The sequence below is a fragment of the Brachycentrus maculatus genome, unplaced genomic scaffold, assembly GCF_059751285.1.
Source record: "Brachycentrus maculatus isolate JH-2025_06_01 unplaced genomic scaffold, ASM5975128v1 h1tg000332l, whole genome shotgun sequence".
NCBI classification, from domain to species: Eukaryota; Metazoa; Arthropoda; class Insecta; order Trichoptera; family Brachycentridae; genus Brachycentrus; species Brachycentrus maculatus.
Genome location: NW_028281081.1, coordinates 838,609 through 864,387, shown reverse-complemented (window position 1 = coordinate 864,387; position 25,779 = coordinate 838,609). Strand labels below are relative to the sequence as shown.

General features: G+C 30.8%; 1 protein-coding gene across 1 annotated transcript in view; it reads left to right on the top strand.

The window, feature by feature from the left end:
• LOC148304119 (uncharacterized) overlaps positions 1-20,299 on the top strand; it is a 56,923-nt gene extending 36,624 nt beyond the window's left edge. The window contains exons 2-3 of the mRNA XM_088268822.1: positions 10,973-11,065; positions 17,920-20,299. Of these exons, the coding sequence (XP_088124948.1) occupies positions 11,014-11,065; positions 17,920-19,793 (1,926 nt within the window). The 5' untranslated portion in view covers positions 10,973-11,013 and the 3' untranslated portion in view covers positions 19,794-20,299. The remainder of the gene's footprint in view (positions 1-10,972; positions 11,066-17,919) is intronic.
• The last annotated feature ends 5,480 nt before the right edge of the window (positions 20,300-25,779 follow it).

The window sequence follows — 25,779 nt, the reverse complement described above, 5'->3', positions numbered from 1 at the left end:
TTGCAAAATTAATCACCCTATCTTCCGATAGGGTGATTAATTTTGCGCCACCTTGTATATGTGTGTTAGTATTTACTAACCTTAACATCACATCGCAACGATTCCAATAAGAGGGAGAAATAAGGTAGGTCTAAAATAAACATTTTTTCTTTATATACACATCATTATGAACAAAACGGTTAATTGGTAGAATGTTATATTGGCAAAAAATGAAAACATCGTTTGATTTCGTAGCCCCTTTTAACGTTGCAATAATATAATATATTTTACCGTGTTATTTTCACTTTTGGGAAATACGATGTATGTAACATGTTTGTCATTTTTCATCGTTCATTCGTTTTTTTTTTAATCTCAAAGCCAATTTTTGTGCATGTGGCAATGTACCATTTGATTATAATGAGTAATGACTACTTAAAATGATGTGTTCGAGAATTATTATTAGCTAACTAACTAACTAACCATCACGCCGCTTCCCCGCAGGGGTAGGCAGAGAGAATCGAACGCCACACCACTCTGTCTTTGCAAACATTCTTTGCCTCTTCTACATTCATGCATCTCCTCATACATATCCGACGATTATTACGACTCCTGACCCGGCCGCTTTCAAGTATTTGACATACCTGATTGTGCCACGTTTTCCTCGGTCGTCCTCTGCTTCTTTTTCCAACTACATTCGCCCCATTAATTTGTTTAACCGTTCTTTCTTCACTCATACGCTCCACATGTCCACACCATCTCAACACACCTTTCTTAATTTTATCGATAATGCTTATCTCAGCCTTACATTCTTTCCTGATTTCATCATTCGAACATCTATCAAACATCGTTTTGCCACACATTCGTCTGAGGGATCGCATTTCGACTGCATTCAGTCTGCTTTCATCCTTCTTTTGCCAACTCCATGCTTCGCTTCCATACATAAGGGTTGGAACTAGAACTCCATTGTGTACCGCCAGTTTAGCTTCCGCTGAACTATTATTACAATCATCAATTTTGCAATTTTTTGATGTACTGTAGAACGGGGCTACTTGAACTTTGATGTGCTATTTGAGCCCAGTACAAAAAAAATAAACCTGTATTTGGTCTACAATAATAAAAGTAACGTGACAATAAGTGTCACCCGTCAGGGAAACAATGAATCATGTTGACACGTTCATTATTGTAGACCAAATACAGATCTAAATATTTTTTGTACTGGGCTCAAGTAACACATCAAAGTTCAAGTAGCCCCGTTCTACGGTACGCTTTGTATTTGAGTTTTTTGAAAAGTTCGTAAATCAATTTTAAGACACTGTTTTTTTGTCACGAAAACTTAGCTAGAAGTGCTTGATTTATCTATTTTTATTTCATTCATGTTTTGGCTATTGAACGTTGTGATATTTGAAAATTTGATTTATTTATTAATATCTCAATAGACTAAAAAACAAATTAAAATCTGGATTTATGTGATTTGTGTAAGATTAATGTAGTAAAAGCAGATTGTGTGAAAATATGTATTGGTGTAGCGTTCTTTTCTCTCTGCCTACTCCTGCGGAGAAGCGGCGCAATGATTAGTAAGCTCGTCATTTTTTATTTGTTCGTTAATTTTTCGCACGATTCAGAATATTCTATATGTTATAAAACAAACAATGTTTCTAGATCCTTCCGTTCTTACATATTCCTATATACACATATTTCCGTACTCGCATATTAACTTACCGAAAGTGCTCTTTGAATATACACACAACTTAGCAATCATAAATAATGTAAGAAAACTCGGTAAAGTTTACGAAACGTAAAATCAATATTTGAAGTATTAACTTTGTGATCTTCTCTCGCACATCTTATAAAATTATTTCTTACTTCAATCACACGTTACTGCTGTAACAATCAAAACAGATCAATACGTCAAACTTTGATTTATATTGATGTTTAAGAAATGGAATTAAAAGGATTCAATTCGCAAGCCCTTGAATTGGACAAACGTAACGTTAACTATTAAATCCCACTAAAATCCCTTTCTATAACTTATAAGTTATTATTATTGTAAAATATTACGTAATTTTTTTCAATTTATACTAATTTTTTGTGTTTTTTTTTAAATCATGGTTTTCATTCTATGCTTTTTTGGCTATATATATGTAAAACATTGAATTTCGTCTAGCCTCCCACCAACTTGATGATGTCTTCAATTTTTACTTTACACCCTTACCATAACATGTATGTTTTTATTATTTTAATACTCTACCTTAATTCAATCAGTTAAATTTAATTTGTCAGAAATATTATATTAAATCATGAATTTCCATCCCTACCTTGTAATAAATAGCAGAATTTTATATAGCCTCCCAAAAGTCTAACGATATCCTTAAATCCTACTTAAAAACCTTACCATATTTAATATATAATATATATTTTTTATTATTGAATACTAAAATTCATTCAATTAAAATTCTTTTTATAAGAAATATTATACAAATTTCTCGAATATTTCTCGCAGACATTTTGTGGCACATTTTATAAACTTTGTAAAATTAAACAACTTTGTTTTAACCACTTTTATATTATAAGCACACTTTAACCTAACGGTTTCGACAAGAGCCTTGTCATCATCAGGGTTTATTAAATTCTAAAACATCAAACTACTCATTATTAATTTCATTTCTTTACCAAAAACTTCCACACACTCCGTAAAAAAATCTAAATGTTATTTTTATTATGCATTGCGTAGTAACCTCAAATAACAACTAATGGAATCACCCAAAAACAGTAATCAGCCGCGTACATACTGTTTTCAATAAACCCTGATGATGACAAGGTTCTTGTCGAAACCGGTAGGTTAAAGTGTGCTTCAAAAAAAGTGGTTAAAATAAAGTTTTTCAATTTTATAAAGCGTGTACAAAATTTGAAATTCCATCCCTGCCTTTTTACCACATAACATAATTTTATCTAGACTTCTAATAGTCTGATAATGTCTTAAAATCCTACGTCAAACCCTTATCATAACTTATATTTAGTTATTATTTTTTAAAAAACACTACTTAAATTCAATCAAAATAAATTAATTAAAAAAAAATGAAATCGTTGATTTTAACCCCGCCTTATGATATAACAATTGATTTTGTCTAGCTCTCCACCCGTCTAAAGATATCGGTAATGACAAAATTCGCTCACTGGATAAATAAAATAAAACTTTAAATTTGTAACCTGTTTTATGGTAAAAAGTAATACTATATTATTAGATTAAAACCAATATTTTTAGCTTTTCCACTTTATTTTTATTTGACCAGCGACCGGGTTTCGTCATTACCGACATCATCAGACTGGTCTGATGATGTCGGTAACGACGAAACCCGGTCGCTGGTCAAATAAAAATAAAGTGGAAAAGCTAAAAATGTTGTTTTTAATCTAATAATATATTAAAATGAAATTCCATCACGAAGTGTCAATGGATAATATAAATCTATTAAAAAGTAATACTAAAATAAAAGTATTAGAAAAATTTATATCTATGATCGAACGAGTACGAAGTCTGAATGTAGACGTAATATTTGTCAAAAATTTTTCAATTATTCTTCAATCAATTTAAGTGCGCAGTACGTTAATTAATACCAATTAAGAACTAACTGATAGATACCGTCAAAGCTACCAAAATCTTTTAACTGAAATAATTGAGCAGATAATTATTTTTAAATTCCTCGATCTATTGAATCCAATTGGTATACTCGATAATAGTTGAAAACGAATGTTTCGTAAATTATATGATTGATGATTTAATTTTAGTTTTTGATCATGAGAAATACATGTATACCTTCAAGGAACTCCTTTCTTATAACTATTAAATCTTATAGGTTAAGGCCCAATATACGATAAATTGCAATTTTATTTTAAATTTAATTTTTTTTAATCAAAATGAATACATATTTTTGATAAGAAAAAAGTTATTGTAAGGTATGAAAAAAATTACACTTTTTTTTCAATTTACTCGTATATTCAATGGTTTTGAAAGTAAAGTGAAATAAAAAATATTTTAAATTCAGAAAAGCTACGTTTACCGATATATACATATATATATATATATATATATATATATATATATATATATATATATATATATATATATATATATATATATATATATATATATATATATACATATATATATATAAATATATATATATATATATATATATATATATATATATATATATATATATATATATATATATATATATATATATATATATATATATATACATATATGTATTTAGCATGAGATTACTATGTTACGATGTCAATAAGTTCAATTACCGTTGAACGGGGCTACTTGAACTTTGATGTGTTACTTGAGCCCAGTACAAAAAAGAGCAAATCTGTATTTGGTATTCAATAATGAACGTATCGACATGATTCATTGTTGCCCTGACATAGGTGACAATTATTGTCACGATACTCGATATCGATTGTAGTATGGTGACACTTATTGTCACGATACTACAATCGATACCACGATCTAAATATTTTTTGTACTGGGCTCAAGTAACACATCAAAGTTCAAGTAGCCCTGTTCTACGGTATAGTTTTAGTTTAAAGGTTTAGTTTTATGTAGAGATAACCATGTGTGAATGAAAAAAAAATCTTGTTTAAATATAAGAGTCTAACGTAAAAATGTAAAATGTATATATTTCATTGAATTCAAACACGATAAATTCGTTCAAAGTAAATATTATATTTTTCAGTAAATGTTTCCTGGTCGGCGATAAAAATAGAAATGGCGCAATTGACGAATTGAGTTTTAACAGGGCAGTTGATCATTACTTCCGGTAGCCTCAATTAAAAATTATAAGTTAATTGGAAAAATGTTTGTTTTAATCATTAAATGGGAAATTCCCACGCCTTCATTTATTCAAATTTTAATTGAAATGGCTCTTCTGAAATGTTTTCTATACAAATATAGATACGAATATGAATGAAAAAATGGGATATTATCAAAGCATTTTTTATTTTAATTATTCATTGGCAAATCTGGATTATCCTCAATTATGAGTTTTTCATCACATTATTTTTTGACATATCGCTCACTTCTTTCAAGAACGTCATAAATCAAAAATCATAAATTTTCAGTTGTGCATGTTTTCGGAATGCCCAGAAAATGTACTATATCCCAGCAACATTTTTAACTTAATATTTACCCGCTACAGGGCAGAAAGTATTGTTTTTGGATTTTGAAGAAAAGGTATTGTTTAATTATATTTTTAAATGTACTAAATATTTTTCAAATAGAGAAGAAACCTTCAGGTTTTACCTTAAAAGATCTGTTGTACAATAAAAAGTTCAATAAGTGGCTTGATATTTATTTTTAATACATTGTATTATATTATTGAACTTTAAAAACGTTATCCTGAAAAATCAAGTTTTTTGATTTACGACGTCCTTGAAAGGAGTGGGCGATATATGAAACAACATATATGAAGAAGAATATGGAAGTCATTTACAGGGCTTACGACCTCACATACAACTAAAAAAATGTTTCTGCTCAAGAAAAAAAATCTTCTTCGAATGCTAGCAAACCTAGGTTATTTTTTTATATATAATCAAGATTATAGGCTGAACAAGGAATAATTGAAAAGATAAGGAAGAGTTCTTTACGGTGGTATGGACATGTGGAGCAAATGGATAGCGAGAGAATGACTAAGAAAATATATGTGGCGAATGTGAGAGGGAAAACAGAACGAGGACGACCGAAAAAGACTTGGCACGATTAGATCAATCAGAACCCAAAATCTGGCGGTGTCAAAAGTCTGCGTAATCGGAGGGCATGTATGACTAGATGTAAGGATGTGAAGAAGGCGAGGAGTATATGTCAGGAAAGAAGAGTGTGGCGTTCCATCCTCTCTGCCTACCCCTGCGGGGAAACGGCGTGTAGTAGTAGTAGTAGATCAAGATTGCATATAAAGCCACAGTTATTATTTTTAAAAATTTATAAAAGTGGAAGCAAATTTAAATTTTGATTAATAACCCTCATTAATATCACTTATTTCCATTCAAAATCTAATAAAATATTTTCACTTAAATAACTTTTCAAAAATATTTCCAATCGTGCTATCGAGTCAAAGTAAACTTATTCCTGAAGTGTCACTTGAATAATAAAAATTCCATTCTCTCATTTTCAAATTTTGTAACGAAGAAATTCCATTCATTTCGAATTTAGAAATACACAATGCAAAGACACTTTGGAACAAAAGCATAACTGTAAAAACAAATGACAGGCTATAAAGGGGTAAAGCAGGGTTGTCGAAAATGCGGAAACACAGTAAAAATATTATATGTGTGTACATTCATTGAATACTAACAATGTTATTCTAGTATTTGGGTTTTAATGCCTAGACAGAGATAGTATATGTATATTTTTTTTTTAATTCTGCGAAAAATTTTACCACAAAAATTATATTATTTATCTCTTTTCGAAGTATATTTTCATACATACTAGTATTTTGTTTCTTTCTGATGTCTTTTATGATTGTTGATATTCAAGAAAAATAAGAAATTAAAATTAAAATTGAAAAATACTATCGCGTCAATATAAATCAAAGGTATTTTTTTAGATGTATACAAATTCAAATGTATAAGCAATAAATTGATGGTGGCATCTTCTGTATGGCATGTTGCGCCATCTTTTTGAAACCACAGCTCTGTCACATCAATGTCATTCAACGGAGGTACGAAGAAGTCAGTAATCAAGGGTCTGTAGCGCTCTCCAGTGACCTTAACATTCTGGCCGGCCAAAAAAATATAAGCCAATGATACCGCCTGCCCATAAAGCACACCAAACAGTGACTTTTAATGGATGTAAAGACATCTCGACGAAAGTTTCTGGGTTTTCTCCACTCCAAATACAGCAAATCTGCTTAAAGACATAGCCATTGGACCAAAAACGTGCCTCATCGGTGAACAAAATTATGAGTTGAAAAAGATGATCAAGGTGAATATTGTTTTGATTCAGTCTCTTCATGGTGAAATGGAAAAAAGTACTGACTGCAAATCAACTATCAACTGTCAAATTGACAGTTTGTAAAAACATTGTTGCCAGTTTGAAAACGAAACCATAAAAAAACCCTTCATGAATAAACTATACTCGTTTTTTGAACAATAAATGTGTGAACTCTGTATAAACGATTACGATGAAATGTATTTATTTATCTACCGTTATGTTGAACACTATCTCATTGGATATTGATCTGTTCCATGTGTTTGAAGGAATTTTCTGAAGTGGGATTCTTCTACACCTCTAGCAATAGTTCTTGCATATATTTTATTTTAATGTATACGATTTAAATTTTTTATAGTTTGTAACGTATATATTAATTTAAATAAATAATAAATTCAATTTAATTGAAATTGAATTTATGTGTCAAATTTACATTTTAATAATTATTTTTCGTTTAAGGTGGTATAGATTAAAAACAACATTTTTTGTTATTCACACTGTAGCGGCAGTCATAGCCCTATGCTGGTCCTTGTCCCTTGCGGCTTGGAACAGCTACTCAACCCCGAGACCCGTTCTTCTTTGTGACACCCTTCAACTTCTTACTCCACGCGACCCTTCCACATTCTCTTGGATTACCGTTTAGAGCAAGCAAAACTTTGGGTTTCACATTATAAAACCAAAGTACCAAGTCAACATTTTTTTGTGGATGTCATAAGCTTTTGGTCATCATGCATTCGTTGTAGGATAATCTCATTCGATGTTCAGTATGTCTATGATATTTGGAGTATTGTACGGTAATACCACATTTCAAAACCTCGATTTTTTCAACATTTTGAGTGTATCCAAATACTTGTTCACAAATCTTTACTTTGCTTGTTGTCAATGAATCGGTAAATATTACATGAGTGTTAAGGGATCACTTAATCAAACCTATGATGGTCGTAAGCCCTGCAAATGCCTTCCATATTCTTCTTCATCTGTGTTGAGATGTCAAAAAGCCGTGAATTTAGGACACAATATTTGAAAACTCGAAGCTGAATCTTCAGTGACATACAGACGACAACAGAGAAGATATTTGTTGGTTTTAAGAAGTTTTTGGCTTTTTAAGTGGCTTTTTGCATTCTTTTTCTTGCATAGATTTCTTAATTGCAAAACAAATATAAAATTCAGTTTATATAATTTCGCGTTGTAACATATTCCTTTCAAACTTCATTTCGACAGTAAAAATGGTATTACATAATACAGGTAAATAATTTATGAATCCAACCAAATTGTAAAAAAAAGAAAATATAATGTTTAATACTTTGAGAACCATCTTTCTAAGACAGTAGAATCGTTCAACGTTGCTGTCTATTTTCATTCAGTTTAACAATGCATGGAATCTCGCTATTAACAGCTACAATAAAGTTTTCAATCGAGCTGTTTTATTTATTTTATCTTATTGTTTTCTCTCTCTCTTAGTCCGCCTCCACTGGACAAGAATAAAGCAAAATGGACTTGCTTGCATAAGACAAGAAAATCAATTATCTGCCCGAATAATAACAAAAGATTAAAGGTTATGTAAATTTAGTTATGTTATGTAATTGTTTTGTAAAATTTCTGTAGAATTTTCATTTTTAATTTGAGTTTTACTTAGTAAATACTACTATTTCTTAAAATCTATTTTGACACGTGTTTCGATGCAATCTGCATAATTTTCAAACGCCGTATACGGTAAACTATACTAAAATGATGCGGAATGCATCAAAACACGTATAAATATTGATATTAAGGAATAGTAGTAATTATTAAGTAAAATTTTGGATAGATTTTACCACAAAGTGACTGTTAAATCAATGAATGAAATTAAAGAATTTTCTGTTAAAAAAGTCCTTTTTAAAAAAAAAAAAATAAATCGAAAATTTCTATGCTGTATTTAGATAAAAAATAAACAATTAAAAACACAAACGAAATTATACTCGCGATTATCATGGCCCCTAAATAGTATATACAGGATTTTTTTTTTTTTAGTATTCGACTGATTTCCGTCCGTTATATCGAGGTTATGCTGTATGTGTTAGACTTTATTTAATGTGTTTTTGTTTTTTTTTTTTTTTTTATTTTATTTGTGGTTCTACGTATGTTTTCACAAGGTAAGTTATTGGTGATTTGTTTATTTCGCTGGGAGGTGCTTTCTTGTAAATTGTGAGTAAATTTTAAATGCATACAAAAATATTGTTTTGAAATTTAGTTTTTTAAAAACAAAATATTTGGTGCTGTATTTTTATCTACGTTAATAATTTGCTGGTTGGGATTCATTTTTGACTTCTACTACGTATATTTTTGTACTCATATTGCTCACTCCTTTTAACAACGTCATATATCAAAAAACTTGATTTTTCAGGAGATCGTTTTTAAAGTTTAAAAATATAATGAAATGTATTAAAAATAAATATCTAGCCACTTATTAAACTTTTTACTGTGCAACAGATCTTTTTAGGTAAAACCTGAATGTTTTTTCTCCGTTTCAAAAATATTTAGTATATTTAAAAAAAAAACATTAAACTTTACATTTTCTTCAAAATGCAAAAACAATACATTCTTCCCTGTAGCGTGTAAATATTGAGTAAAAAATATGCAGCTTTTGGTGAGATATAGTACATTTTCTGGGCATTCTGAAAACAAAACTGAAAATTGTTGATTTTTGAAAAATGACGTTGTTAAAAGGAGTGAGCTGTACCTCAATTTTATGTTCATAAATTTTATCTATAAAACCTACATCAGCACGTGTACCTTCCGAAATTAATGAAACTGTATTTCATAAGCCGGAGCTACTAAGTGTTCCAGTTTGCTCTGATCAACGAACTAGAATATTTAGCCCTGTAACCCCTTAGATCACCAGGTCTTAATCAATGCTAAAAAGGATTATTTAGGGAATTCGGTGTATATAGTATTACATGATCAATTTCTCATGAAACCTTAAGTTTAATTAATCTCACGGTGAGGATTTTGAGGTAATCAGTGAAATGTTAAACCTTTACGATTCCTACTTTAGATTTTGTACGAAATTACTTATATAAAGATAAACGGAAATATTATATTAAGGTCCTAAACAAAACAGAGGAAACTACGTAATAAATGGGGCGATAATTTAAGCCTTAGGAATTACGATTTTAAATATATTTATATGAATTATTGAAAAAAACAACTGTTTGGTGATGTCGGTTACGACAAAACCCAGTTACTGTCAAATAAAAGTCGTGAGGAAAATATTACTTAGTTGTTATTATATTTTAAAAAATACAGTTTCACTAAGAAATGTCAGAATGATTAAAGAAAACACTTGTTTTTTACCACTTGAGTTTAATTATAGACTACATGTTTCAGTTATTATACAGACCTGAATGATGGAAGTTTAACTTCTGAAACATGTAGTCTATAATAAAACTCAAGTGGTAAAAAACAAGTGTTTTCTTTAATCATTGTAACATGTCTCACCACAAAGTTAATGCCGAAACAATAAATAAAGAAATGTCAGTACAAAAAATAAATCTAATAAAAAAATGGTTTAATAAAAAGTAATTGTGAAGTATTTGTCCGCCTCCGTAGTGTCAGATGATAACTCGTCATTTTTGTTTTACATTACCGTTATTTTACAGAATAGCATAAAACCTTGAACTGTTAGAAATGTTGGAATGTGTAAGCCAAAATTGGACTAAGCGGATGGACCATTTGAAGCGCAGCTGCGGTCAACATTTGAATGAAATAATTTTAAAACATTTAATTATACGGACCGCACTATTGATTCAAATCAAGATTTCATGCATTTTTCTGAATTTAATGTGTTTTTTTTTTAAAACCAATAGCTCTTAAAAAATCACCCTTTATAAGCCTTTACTCATTTGCGAGTGATTTTGTTACTGTCCTAAAATATTTTCTTCTTCGAAGGAAGTGCTAAATGATTAAAAAAAGGTATTTCGATAGTTTTATAATTTCTGTATTGATGTTTTTTTCTTTCTTTTTCAGTCAATGTGATTATCTCCACGTTGCCATGAGCCCCCTCTACCATGGATCACTATCCCAACCCCTTGCGCAGCCTTTGGACACGAAGAATCAATGGTAAATTTTATTATTTTACTAGGAACATGCATTGATTTTTTCTTTGTTTAAAAAATCTTTTGCATTTTACAATTGCAAGTGCAAAAAACACAATACAAGGCAAGGCAAGAATACAATAGATATCAGAAATATAATTAGATTAAAAGCGCTAATGTAAACTACAAACATTTAATTTTAACAGAAAACAAATATTCCTGAATATGTTCTCTTTGGACTTTTGAATACGCTCTGTTCAGACCTTTTGATTTATATTTGGAAACACTATTGCAGAACAACAAAAAAATATTTCAACTATGGCAGAAGCTTACGTACTACTTTTTGACATTTTAAAATTATTTTTAGTCATGTTAGTTCTGGAAAACGTAATTTATTTTTTACTTTTTACTATACAGCTTCAGCATATATTTTGTAAGAAACCAATTTAAAATACTTTATCCAAGATTGAATAATCACTAAAAAATATGTTTTTTATTAAATAAATGTTTTTTTAAGCCCCCTTATATATAAACCAGACATTGTTTGTGATTTCCTTTACTAAGATAATCTAGTAAATATTTTATAAAAGGCTTTGTTTCGGAGGTATTTGTTTGAAATTCCAATTGTTAAACGAATTCAATGAGCTTTTTAGGGGGATGCTTTCAAGAGCTTTTCCAGTTTCCTTCTACAACAGATCAAATATCTGAACAAAATGTATATTTTTTATATTACACGTTGAAGAAAACAATATTCAAATCTTAGACCGAGCGAAAGTGAATTTTCGACTTTACCAGAACTAAGTTGTTGCTACTGGGTCAAGTTTTTCAAGTTACTTTTCTTATGATTAAAATGTAACTTTGTTTTAAAATCACTACAAATATTTAAATATAACTCAATTAAATCAGTAGACATTATAATTAAATTATAAAAAAACATTTAAAGTGATTTTCAAAAATATGTATATTTAAATTATAAAATGAAAAATCACAAGGTTATTTCTTCAAATATAAATAATAATTTTTAATTTTTTTAAAATTCTGTATTATTAATATTAATCTGAAAATACAGTGATATTAAAATGGTTAATATTGTTTAAACATTGTAAAAAATTGTGTTCATATTTAGTATTCTCTTAATACTAAATATGAACTTAATTCGTGTATAATTAAATTAAAATTTGGAAGATTTCAGTGGAATTCAACATAATTTTGAATTTCATTATATCTCAATATTCATATCAGTACATTAAAAAAACTTAAACAAAAAAACTAACTAATCATCACACCGGAGGAACCACACAGGAGTAGAGCGGAAAAAAAGAACACTATACTAATCTGTGTTTGCAAACATTCTTCGCCTTTTTCACATTCATGTATCACCTCATTCATATCTTCCGGTTATTCCGACTCCTGACTTGACCACGACCTTGATATTTGAAATACTTGATCATGTAAAGGTTATCTCGTTTTTTTCCTTTATGTTCCAACCACATTTTCCTCAAAAATATATTCTTTTTTAAATTTTCAGTACCTTAATACTATTTTCACATTTTTATTTAAGCCAACTTTAACAAACGTGACCATTACTTTCTTTGTCACAAGGGTGTTTGGTAAACAAGAGAATTATTTTAACACTCTTGGCATTTTTCTTTGGTGAAAGTAATTTTTGTTTCACATTAAAAAAACTGAAATTCCTTTTTTTCGATTTGACTTATACATCGTTAAATCAATACGACATGGGATGGTATCAAACACAACTTATTTCATATACTATATATTTTTCAAATATTTTGAAAATAGTATTTTGTTTTTTTTTTTATTAAATAATTTGTTCAATAATAAGGGATCAAACGTTGAAAAATCATCCATCATATTTCATTGGCGGGCTTAAAACTATGTAATATATCTTCCTATTAATCAAAAATTGAAAAATCTTAATTTTGACCTGTACAACTGTTTAAAATAAAAAATAGACAATGTTTTTTATACGTTATGGTGTAAAAAGAAAATGAAGATGTAAACTAGATTTCAGTTCGAAAAAACTGACTATTTAGTTAATATGCCACTTCTCCGCAGAAGTAGACAGCGATAAAAGAACGCCACACCACTCTGTATTTGCAAAAAAAATGATTCTTCCACATTTATGCATCTCCTCTTACATACCACCGATTATCCCGACTCCTGACGTGACCACTCTCAAGTATTTGAAGTACTTGATCATGCCATGTTTTACTCGGTATGCCTTTGCTCCTATTACCAAACCCTGCGGAGAAACGGTGTGACGGTTATTTTGTCAATTAGTTACAATTAACTTACTTTTAATTTTTACAGACGCCGTGGTATCGCCGACTAGACGATCGATTGCCAAACTGGCGTCCCGGGCTCATTTCTGGCCAATTGCATAATAAATTCAAAAGAGATTTATTTTCAATCGTTTAAATATTTCTAATAAATTTTTTAAATAAAACACTTGTAATAAACCGCTTAGTGAGTTTTTTTTTTGACATCTCATCAAAGTTGAAGAAGAATATGGAAGTCTGGGCATTTACGGGGCTGACGACCGTCATAGGCTGGTTTTAGTGATCACTTTACACACTTGTAACATTCACCAATTCTACCCACTATTGACAACCACACTATTCAAATTCTTGGAAGTTCTATATATACGTATATGAACCAATTTCGAAACATTGTTCTTGAATCATAAGAACTTCACTAGAGACATCTATTGGTGATTTAAGAGTAATGTTTTAGAAATTGGTTCATATATATGTATGGTGGGTAGAATTGGTGAATGTTACACGTGTGTAAAATGATCTTTCAAACAAGCCAATGACGGTCGTCAGCCCCGTAAATGCCCAAACTTCCATATTATTCTTCATCTTTGATGAGATGTCAAAAAATAATTCCTGTAATTGGAGATAATTCAGATTTGTGAACAAGTATTTGCACACACTAAAAATGTTTTGATTATTTTACTCGACTAGTCCGCCTCCGTAGTGTAATGGTCAGCACGCTCGGCTACCGTTCTGGAGGTCCCGGGTTCGATTCCCAAGGGAGGTAAAATAAATATGAGTGATTTTTTTCACTGTAATATTTATTCAATATTACCATGGACTGGTACCTGAAGCGGAGGGCTGTGATCACCTTTCTTTCATGTGTAAACGATCAAGATAACACTGCGTTTATATGACACAGTGCCCTATGCACCATTGGGGTGCGGATAAGGGTTTATTATTATTAGTTTCTAAAACTAACAGATATTTTCATCTACAGGTGAAAACTTAGCTGTAGATGAAAACATCTGTTAGTTTTCGAAACTTGTCGTGTATAATAAAATAAAACTCATGAAGTGGTTTTTTACAAGTGCTTAATTTTTTTTATAATCAACATATCTTTCCACAAAGTTAATGCCGAATCAATAAACAATGTATTTTCCACACTTACTTTTCCCATCTTCACTATCATATCTACAGCCAAGCCTCTGGAAGTCGAAGCTTTGTAATATGCAAGGTTACTTGAAGTAGAAAAGTTTAAGAAAAATTGTAGGAAACGTTTATTCCGCGTATTCAAGAGAGATATCTAACGAGAACAGAGAGTTCTGTTATTATTGCGAGAAAAATGTCATAAAGAATATTGTTCTAACAATGAACTTATTACTTCAGAAAAGTACTTAAAGTCATCTCTTATTAAAATCGTCCGGAGGATCACATAATTTTTAATATAAAATGTAAACGTAATAGTAAATATTATGCATTATGACATCTCAACATAAGTGAAGAATAATATGGAATTTTAGGTTTTTTCACGGCTTTTGATCTGTAATTGACTATTTCAAGGTTTTAAACAATTTATGTAACATTGTTTGCTGATTTTCTTTGATTATTATTTTTTTGTAAATTAAACACTTGAATAATTACACTTTTTTTTTTAAGGGAATAGCCCGCAAATATTATGTTTTTAGAGGCTTGTCTGCAGGAAGGATAGTAAGGATAAGTGAGATAAATGTGAGAAATAGACCACAAAAATCCAGACCAATTGAAAATTAATCATTTTTGAGTTTATTTTGCAATTGGCGGGAATCGAACCCGCAACACCATTTTCGCAGTCGAGCGTGTACCCGACTACGCCACTGCGCCTGTCAACTTGATGAATTTTATTTCATTATACACTACTTTTGAAAATTAACATATGTTTTCATCTACAGGTGAAAAGTAAAACTAACGAGCAAAAAATATGTAGATATTTATTTATATATATATATATATATATATATATATATATATATATATATATATATATATATATATATATATATATATATATATATATATATATATATATATATATATATATATATATATTTATTGTGCGATTAGGACTCGCTGGGTCCGCATTCAACAGTATGAAGGCTGTCTGGAGATCGGATTTATACTCGGTGAAAACCAAATGCCGCCTATACAATGCCTGCATTGCTCCTGTTCTCTTATACGGCTGTGAAACATGGCACCTTACAAGGGCCCAGAGCAGCCGTGTACTAAGCTTTGAGAACAGGTGTTTGCGGAGAATCTTAGGCGTGCGGTGGTTTGACTTTGTGAGGAATGAAGAGATAAGGCGTAGGACGCAGCAAATCTTGGTCACAACTGTCGTCAAAAAAAGGCGATTCAGTTGGCTTGGCCATGTACTCCGCATGCCTCCTGAGAGCCTTAATCAAGCTTGCCTCTTTTACAAGGCATCAGGTTCGCGCCGCCCAGGACGACCACTGCTGACAATTCGTCGGCAGTTCTCGTCAGAACTTCGCGACGCGGATCTGACTTGGGAGGATGCAAGGGAGCTGGCAGCCGACAGAAAAGCCTGGAGACAATTTGTGGACTCCATATGCTCCACCTAGGGAGCGGATATGGTTATTATTATTATTATTATATATATTTATATATATATATATATATATATATATATATATATATATATATATATATATATATATATATATATATATTATATAGGAGGGGGTGTTAAGAAACGGGACTTTTCGTAAACTTACTTTGATTTTTAAAATGTGTTTTATCGATATTTTGTGAGAAAATCTCGTGGGGTCTACTCCAACTTTCAGTATTAAAACTAGGGCAATGTTTGCAGGAGTATGTCCATATCAACACGGTAGGTTTCACATTTATACCGCGCCTCCGCTCCCACGGGAGCGAGTACACAATGTTTTAATATTATATATTTCCCTCAGTCGATATGATCTCAATATTCCCGGCTATGTCGTGCACTACGTGTTTTCCTGACACACTCTACTTTGTTAGATATTGATTCCTCTGTATCTAGAGAACCACTTTCATGGGACTGCGCGAAAATATAAATCAGGACAAATCGCGGAAAAGAATTTTTATATTTTCTCTGCTGGGATTTTCCAGAAATATTTGTTTCACCAAAAATATGGGAATGAACCACTTTTTATCATCATATTTACTTCTCACCAAAATATGTCTCTAGTGAAGTTCTAGTGATTCAAAAACATTCATTCATTTTTTCCATTCAAACCCATATCCGCACCCCAATGGTGCATAGGGCACTGCATCATATAAATGCAGTGTTATCTTGATCATTAACATGAAGGAAAGGTGATCAGCCATTCGCTTTAGATACCAGTCCAGGGTAATATTGAATAAATATTAGAGTGAAAATACTATAATAAATCACTTTTATTTATTTGACCCCCCCTGGGAATCGAACCCGGGACCTCCAGTACGGTAGCTGAGCGTGCTGGCCATTACACTACGGAGGCAGACAGAACGTAATAGTTAATATTTGGGTCGTGTGGTTGTCAATAATAGGTAGAATTGGTGGATGTTACACGTGTGTAAAGCTCAAATTCTTGGAAGTTCTATATATATGAACCAATTTAGAAACCTTGTTTTTGAATCACTAGAACTTCACTAGAGACATCTATTGGTGAGAAGTAAATATATAAAAACCACTGTTATTGGAGATAATCCAGATTTTGTGAACCAGTATTTGGACACACTCAAAATGTTGTAAACTTTTTATCATTTTGTGTTTAAGTTTATCTCTGACTATGCAGATATTTAAAAATACCTAAGTATTTTTTTTATATCTACATGATCAAAAATATAAACTTAAAAAAAGATGGTTGATGAGAGGTTCATGTTAATTTTTTTACGTAACGAATATTTTTGAATATTGAGGATCAACTGTCTTCTATTTTGTAGTTAACTTTTGTTTTCGCAGATATAAGTATATTTATTTATTGATATTTATGTACAAAACTTTGGACACACTCTTCTCACTGCTGAAAATATAAGTTAACTTTTGAAAATTGTGTATTGTTGTTGTCAATCATGTCTAGAAAGTTGAATGTTACACTTGTATAAAGTGATCACTTAAACTATTTTATGACATATTCTCAATATTATTATAAATTTAAAGCATTTACTTTATGGTTAGTCATTTTTACCTATTTTTTTTTACAAAAATGTTGATAATGTTAGTATAGTTAACGGTGAGTGGTTATATACTAATATTAGTAACATTTTTTGTAAAAAAATAAATGAGTGTTTTATGACAGTTCGTAAGCTGTGTATTAACCCATATTCCCTTTTTCTTCCTTATCAATGCTGTGAACCCGTTTCCGTGGTTAGTGTCTCTTGTTAGATGTGTAACTTACTATCATGATTAGAGTTCCTGGATTTGAGCCCACTCTTCCATAACTTGATACCTATTTTATAAATAAATGAATTTATAATATAAGATTGTTCATTGTAATTATTCAATCAAATGCCAATTAATACAAACTTAGTTTTGAGAAATTATTTTTGAAAAATGTTTTTCAATATTTTATTTTATTATTTTCAGGGTTGTCATATCTCTTCACCCTCACGCTGTTGATTGGGGTGACCGCCACTCCAGACTGGGCTGACTGTCCCACCCCTTGTAGGTGCAAGTGGGCATCTGGGAAGAAGACAGCCATCTGCTCCTCATCGGGTCTCACTGATCTCCCGACCCTCAACTCCGACTTGCAAGTCCTCGATCTCCAGGGTAACTTCATCACCTACCTGGACAAGGATGCATTCAGCGCCATCGACCTGCTCAACCTTCAAAAGATCTTCATGAAGAACATGACCTTGAAAGAAATACACAGAGACGCCTTCAGAGACCTGAAGATTCTAGTCGAGTTGGATCTCTCTTACAATCAAATAGCAGTCATACCGAGAGGAACCTTTGCAGGAAATGACAGGCTAAAAATCCTCTGCCTCAGCGGAAACCCTTTGAAGGTATTATCGAGCGAGCAGTTTCCCGTTTTACCACATCTCAGAACCCTGGAACTAGAAAACTGCCAAATATCTGACATCGAAACTGGAGCCTTTGTCCATTTAAGTCAATTAGAAAACTTGAATCTCAAATCCAATTTACTCGAAACAACTTCGAAGGTGTTGTTCAAACCTTTAGTTAGCTTAAAGTCTTTGGATTTGATCGGAAATCCGTGGAAGTGTGATTGTGAGTTGAGAGGATTCAGAAACTGGTATTTATCCAGCAACCTTCACTCTGTTTCTCTGTCGTGTGACGAGCCGCTGCATCACAAAGGGGCATATTGGGAAGATATCTCTTCGTTAGAATTTGCCTGCCTAGCGGAAGTAATCGTCGGTAAGAGTGTTTACGAGAAGAAACAAAGAGATAACGTTACTTTCTCCTGTTCCGTTAAAGGCGACCCGGAACCAGACGTTTCTTGGCTGTTTAACGACCACTCCGTAGGAAGTGTCAACGCAACCAGAAACAATCCGGGATTTATGATAGAAATAGAACGAACCTTTTCAGAAAAGTGGATAAATTTAACGCTTATTAATCTTACCGAAAGCGATGCCGGTGAATATGTCTGCCAGGCGAAAAGCTCTTACGGCGTTATAAACAAAAACGTTTCGTTAGTTTTAACAGACTCCCGTTACAGAAACGAAGCGAACTACATTTTTCTTTTCGCTGGATTACTCGTTACTGGGCTGTTAATCTTGGTAATGATATTCACAGCCATAGCTTGTTCCTGCATGAGCTACAGTAGAACAAAGAGGAAAAGAAAGCGTCGTAAAAAGGGTACAATGAAAGGCAGTAAAAGCTTTTACGACCAAGAAAAGCACTTATTAGATATGTCAACCTCAAACGCCGAGCAGCAATCTAAGAGCAGTTGTGAAATACTCAACTCCCACGCGAGCGTCGAGTTACTAAAGAACAGTTTTTCAATGCCCGTCGAAAGATACGAGCCGATACACTTTATTCACCGGCGACCGATTCCAGACGACGCTAAACTGATACAATTGACGTGTCCTATACCAAATCCGCACGGAGTATATCCGCCTCCTCCACAGTTTTCTAACAACGTTTCCCGAAGTGAAACTATGGGGAACATTTACATATCCGTAGCTTTGACTCCCGATCCTGCTGTGACGGTTGAAACCTATCCCGATTTGCTGGACGCTCACCGCCCGAGTACAAGTCGAGGGGAGAACAAAACCTCCAGTTTCTGCGGATTTTCTATGGTTCCTTACGCCACCCTACCTCGGAAACGCATCCGAATCGTAGAGCCGTGTGTATCCAAACCGACCTATGACAATATGGGGAAAAGAGTAACGATCGGTGGTAGTTCAACCCTTTCCTTGCCGGATGAATATGACCTTATCCCCACCCCACCTCCTCCCCCGATTTCTACCAAACCCGATACTGATTTCATCCCTTTATGAATAATATAATATAATAAATAATATAAGCATTTTTTTTTACTTATTTTAAATGACTTAAGATTTTTAACGGGACCAGACATTTTATTTAAGCCAGGGGATTTTTTACTGAAACTTTATGGCACACTTTTTTTACTTTGTAAAATAAATTTAACATTAAGTTTGTTTGTTACTACTTTTTCTTTTTTTAAATAAAACAACAACTTTACTATCGAACCATGGACCTCCAGCATGGTAGCCAAACACTGTGGAATAAGGCTATTTTTTTAAATTATAACACGTAATTTACAATGTTTTAGAAATTTAAGGCTCCTGTTTAAGATAACCCTTTCTGAGATTGGTATAAATCAAGGCCCAATGACGAGTCATAAATAAAATGGTAATTCTTTCAATATGCATAAATTGGACAGGCTAATTTTGTAATTATCAGGAATAATAATTTATATAAAAATGGAATTTATTTGATAGGATGTAGATGATGTAAAAGAGCTCAGGATGAAAGACATAACATTAAGTCATAGCAAAGAAAATCAAAGGTCAAGAACATGAAAGAACAAGGTCTGGCAAAGACACAAGAAGTTGAATACCCCCTAAACGTTCTGGCGTGTGTAACTGAAATACTGTTAATTTATAAAATTTCCTTGAGAAAAGATACAAAAAACACACTTACTCCCAATTTAATGCTGTTAAAAATATAATACATTTTACTGAAATAGTATTTAACTAAAAAAAATAATTCCCAATATTTGAACTATCAATTTAACGATGTTTTTTTTTTAAATAAATATCTTTTACTGATATAGTATTCGACTGAAGAAATGATTTGCCAATATTTGGTCTACCAATTAAACAATATTTTATAATTAAATATCTTTTGACATAATAGTATTTAACTGAATACATGAATTTACAGTTATCGAATTGCCAATTTTTTGATGTTTAAAAATGTTAATTCTTATAACACAATATTAATTTTACTAAAAAAAATCTAATATTTAAACTTCTAATTAAACGATATTTTAAAAGTAACTATCTTTTAAAACACTGAAGAGATGAATAACCAATTTTAAAATTGCCAATTTTATGATGTTGTTGTATTTAACTTACCTAATAATTAACATATAAATTAATTTCCATTTTGTGACTGTCAATTAAATGATTTTTCAAAATGAATTATTTTTTTAAATATTGAAGAAATAGAATAGATTTCAAATATTTGAACTACCAATTTTAAAATGTTTCAAAATTAAATATTTTTAAAACACTGAAGAGAAAAAATAAATTTCCAATATTTGAACTGTCAATTTTAGTAAATTAAAAAATTAAATATCTTTTAAAATACTGATAAGAAATGAATTTCCAATATTTGAACTACCAAATATACTATATTAAAAAATAAAATATCTTTAAAACATCTGAGAGAAGTAATGAATTTCCAATATTCAAACTACCAATTCCACGATGTTCTAAAATTAAAAATCTTTATTTTTAATTAATGTTTAACTTAGTAAATACCACTATTTAGTGGCCACTTTTTCTTAGTAAAAGCAAGAAGAGAATGAGTAACAAAACGTGGATTCGTTTGAGAAACTGCATTCATTTTAGACACTTTTTTTCAGTTCGATGAAAAAAGAAATTTCGTGAAAAGTGTTTAATTATTTTTCAATTGGTTATACAGTATCGAACAGATTAATTCAAACAAAACTTTTTGTTGTTGTATTTTCGTAAAATGTTTCTAAAATCTTTTATTTATTAGTTATAACACAAATTAATATTTAATAAGATCTCGTTTGGGCTCAATCAAAGATTTTTCTTTTCTTGGCATCTATTATATAAGGTTTTGGCACGTGGATGCCATTTTAAATATCTTTAAATGAAATTGTATTTATCTGAAGAAATGAATTTCCGATCTTGTTAGTACACAACACGAATTCTATCTCGAACAAACACGTTCAGTAGAACGTCGTTCCATAAAGAAGTTTTCATTACAAAATCCCGATTCAATGCATGTGAACTTCTATAACTGCAAAGTTGTAGATGGAACTTTAAATCTTGTTTGTACTCGCATTATACAATCGTAATACCATTATTTATTTAGCTTTAAAACCATCGTACGGGTATTAAATCGGTACTTAAATCAGTTGTCTTACATACAAAGTTATATTCATTCCTACAATACCCTGACCACATTCTTACTATTTTCATATTAATATTTAATTTATTTATCTCCTTTGAAATATTAATTAAAATATTCCAAAAATATTACAAAAAAACTCTTTATTATCCCATGACTTGTGACATATTTTGAAATAAAGTATATTTTTTTTTAATTTTAGTTTTGTATATACATTTTTGGGTGAATCTGAATTTTATAGAATAAAATAACAATTATTTAGTTTTTTTCTCGTAATTTTTTTGGACCAGTGACCGGGTTTCGTTGTAACCGACATCACCAGTCTGATGATGTCGGCAACGACGAAACTCGAGCGCTGGCCAAATAAAATTTGTGTAGATAAAAATAAAATGGATTTTTAGTTACAATTTATCGATGAAATTTTTTAAACGTTACTATTTATTTCAATTCAATTTAAGAATTATAAAATTTCCATTCTTTATTTATTAATGATATTTGTATATGATTTATCGCAATGTGTTAATTTTTGTCCTTTTTAAATTGTTTTTATTTTAAACATTATTATTCAAATTCTTATGCAATAAAAATAATTTTTTATTAAAAATATTTATTTCAAAAAACTATATTAAAACAATAAATGCATAATTGTGTCGGGTTGTGGTCCCGTGGTTGGAGTCGCGGACTCTTAAGTTAGAGTTTCTTGGTTCGAATCTACTCTACCACAATTTGATACCTATTTTATATAATGAGCCGCTTATGCTCATAGAAATAGTATGAAATTGAAATATTTGGGGAAATAATACAAAAACACAAATATTTATTTTTAAAAAATATTTTAAAAAAACTGATTGCTGATACTTTTCATCTGAAATTGACGAGGTTCAATTTCCCCTGGTAACAAAACTCAATTACTTACAAATCAATATGCATTAAGTATTGTTTATTGATAAATAATAATTTTAATTAACTGTCAATTAAGTAGAAATAATATTGTATCGAATCACACGATATATCAAATTTTAGGAAAGAGGGTTAGTTTAATTATTATTTCCTCCTGAATTTTCATCAGTATTTTCATTCAAATCATCAGATCAAAATTATATCAAAATTAAGTATAAATCAATTATTTATGTATATACTAGTAATTCGGGATTAATCATTTAACAATAGGAGTAATTGTGTGATTTCTTAAATTATTGTATAAAAACATAAGTAATTAAAGATAATCATTAAAATTAAATAACTAATAAAAAATTATTTAAGAGTGTATAATATTTTAGTTATAATATATCATACTTTGTAATTTATCAAAACAATAATATTAAAAATGTTTTTTTTTTAATAAATTATTTTAAGAAAAGACTTAGCTTTTTTAATGTCCCATTTTCAAAGCACTGAAAAACGAATTCTAAATAAACGCCTTGGCTTTTGGCAAGGAATAAACGTAATTATAAGAATAATTGCTACTTAAATAATCATTTAACTGCGAAACACTGCGGTAAGTATTTCTTAGGTTAAATAAATTTTGCATTTAGAAAATTATTGGATAGATAGTTCGAAAAGTGCTAAACAAGATATGGCATTTTTACTCAGAAAAATTAACGATATTAACAAAAACGAACTATGTGAATATAATTTTTATTTTTTATTGATTAATTCTTGGGAAAATATCGTAACGACCAAGATAACAGTGTTTTTTCGCAATAAACATATTTTTTTAAGGCAGGCACCGTGGTACAGTTGGGTAGACGATCGATTTTGTAATTCGCTTCGTGGGTTCGATTCCCGCCAATTGTTAAATCAATTTAAAAAAGATTTATTTTCAATTTGTCTGAGTGTGTCGATGCATTTATTCACATGTACTTTACCTATCCTTACTATCGTACCTGCAAAAAAGCCTTAAAAGTTTTTGCAGGTAATTCCATTTAAAAAAAATCGTATAGGAGACGTACATTTCGTCCGCCTGCATATAGTAGTGGTTAGTGCGCTAAACTACCATACTGGAGGTCCCGGGTTAGATTCTTTGAGAGGGGTCTAATAAATATCAGTGATATTTTGCTCTCATATTAATTCAATATTACCCTGGACTGGTACCTAAAGCGCAAAGCTGATCTTCTTTCCTGCGTGTATTTATTGATCAAAATAACACTGTTTCTTTACAGTACAGTACGCTATGCACCATTGGGTGCAAATAAGGGTTAGAATAAAAAACATTATTGTGTACGGATCAGTGCTATACAAAATATATTAAAAATATTAATTTGTATCCAAATTCCATAAAAATATTATATTCCTAATAATAATATTTTTTTAAATATATTTGGGAGAATGCGAATGAGTTATTATAAGGGTAGTCCATTAAGAACAATATACCTTAAAATAGTGCCTAATTAGTGAATACATCCCCCGAAACAGGTAGGGATGGTACGATAAAAGCTTTCAGTCGGCATGACGTCACTGGGCTTATAAGCTCAGTATAAAGGATAGGTGTTGCACCGTATGTATCTAAGCAATAACGGAGGCTAACGGGCCGCTAGAGCCTTTGTATCGCCGTTAAACGACGGAGAAGGCTGTCCGTAACGCCGCCAGTGTGAAGCCTCCCACAATAGCGAGATAAAACCTCACCCGTTGCGCGCATAAAGCTACCCCGTTTCATTCCAACCACAGGTGAACATGACGAATATGATAATATTCTATAAGTCATTCTGAAGGCATTCAGGCTGAGACGTATAATCCTGAATAAATTATTATTACGTTTTCATAATGGTTAGTAAATCCATTCATAAATCATTGCTTTGGAAATTACTTTTTACTTGTTCCTCTTGTGGTAATTTTTAATTTATCACAAGAGTTTAATTATTTTATCTTCTTACCCTTTTTCAAACCCTGCATAGAATACTGCATCGAATAAAGCAATGTTATACTATTTTATTTATTGTTTCGGCATTAACTTTGTCGTAAGACATGTTACAATGATTAACGAAAACACTTGTTTTATACCAGTTGAGTTAATTATAATTTATGTTATATTATAATGAAGAAAAAGTGATCAGTTCTGCGTTACAGGAACAAGATCACAAAATATAAAATAAAGGTAAGGGTTAAAAATTGTAACTATTTCTTTAAACCCTTCTTAGAATCGGACTTTCAGGACACTAGCCTAACTCACTTACTTTTTAACTATAGAAGCGGGAACTCGGTGTAATTAAAAGATTACTACAACTAGGTTGTATCGAAGCCTAGGTCAGTGGGGAAAGCGGTAGAGGCATTTGAAATTACTGAAAGGATCAAGCATCAAATAAAGTTTAAGACAATACGTTTCGAAATGCATCAAAAAATGGGGTAAAAATAGTGGTAAAAATACCTTTTTTTAAATAAATAATAACATAAATTGAGTTAGTAGGAATAACGGTAGGAACATTTGAAATTAGCGTAATTTATAGGTTTGAATATCGTAAGATAATATGTTTCAAAATGCACTGAAAAATATATAGAAATACTGGCATAAATGTTTTTTTTTTTTATTTGAAACAAATAATTATATAAATTGCGTTAGTGGTAACGAAAGGGCGTTTGAAATTAGTGAAATTTAAATAAAAGAGCTTTGAATATTGTTCGCGATAATATGTGTCGAATAGTATCGAAAACTTTAAAACTTTGTCAATTTCGGATTTAAGAAACAGTGATATAAATGCTTTTTTTATTTGAAACAAATAATAATATAAATTGGGTTAATAGGAATAAAGGTAGGGGCTTTTGAAATTAGTGAAATTCAAAGGATCGACCATCGAATGAAGTTTAAGATATGTTTCCATAGTATGTACATAGAATACCTTTCGGTTCAAGCAAAGTTAC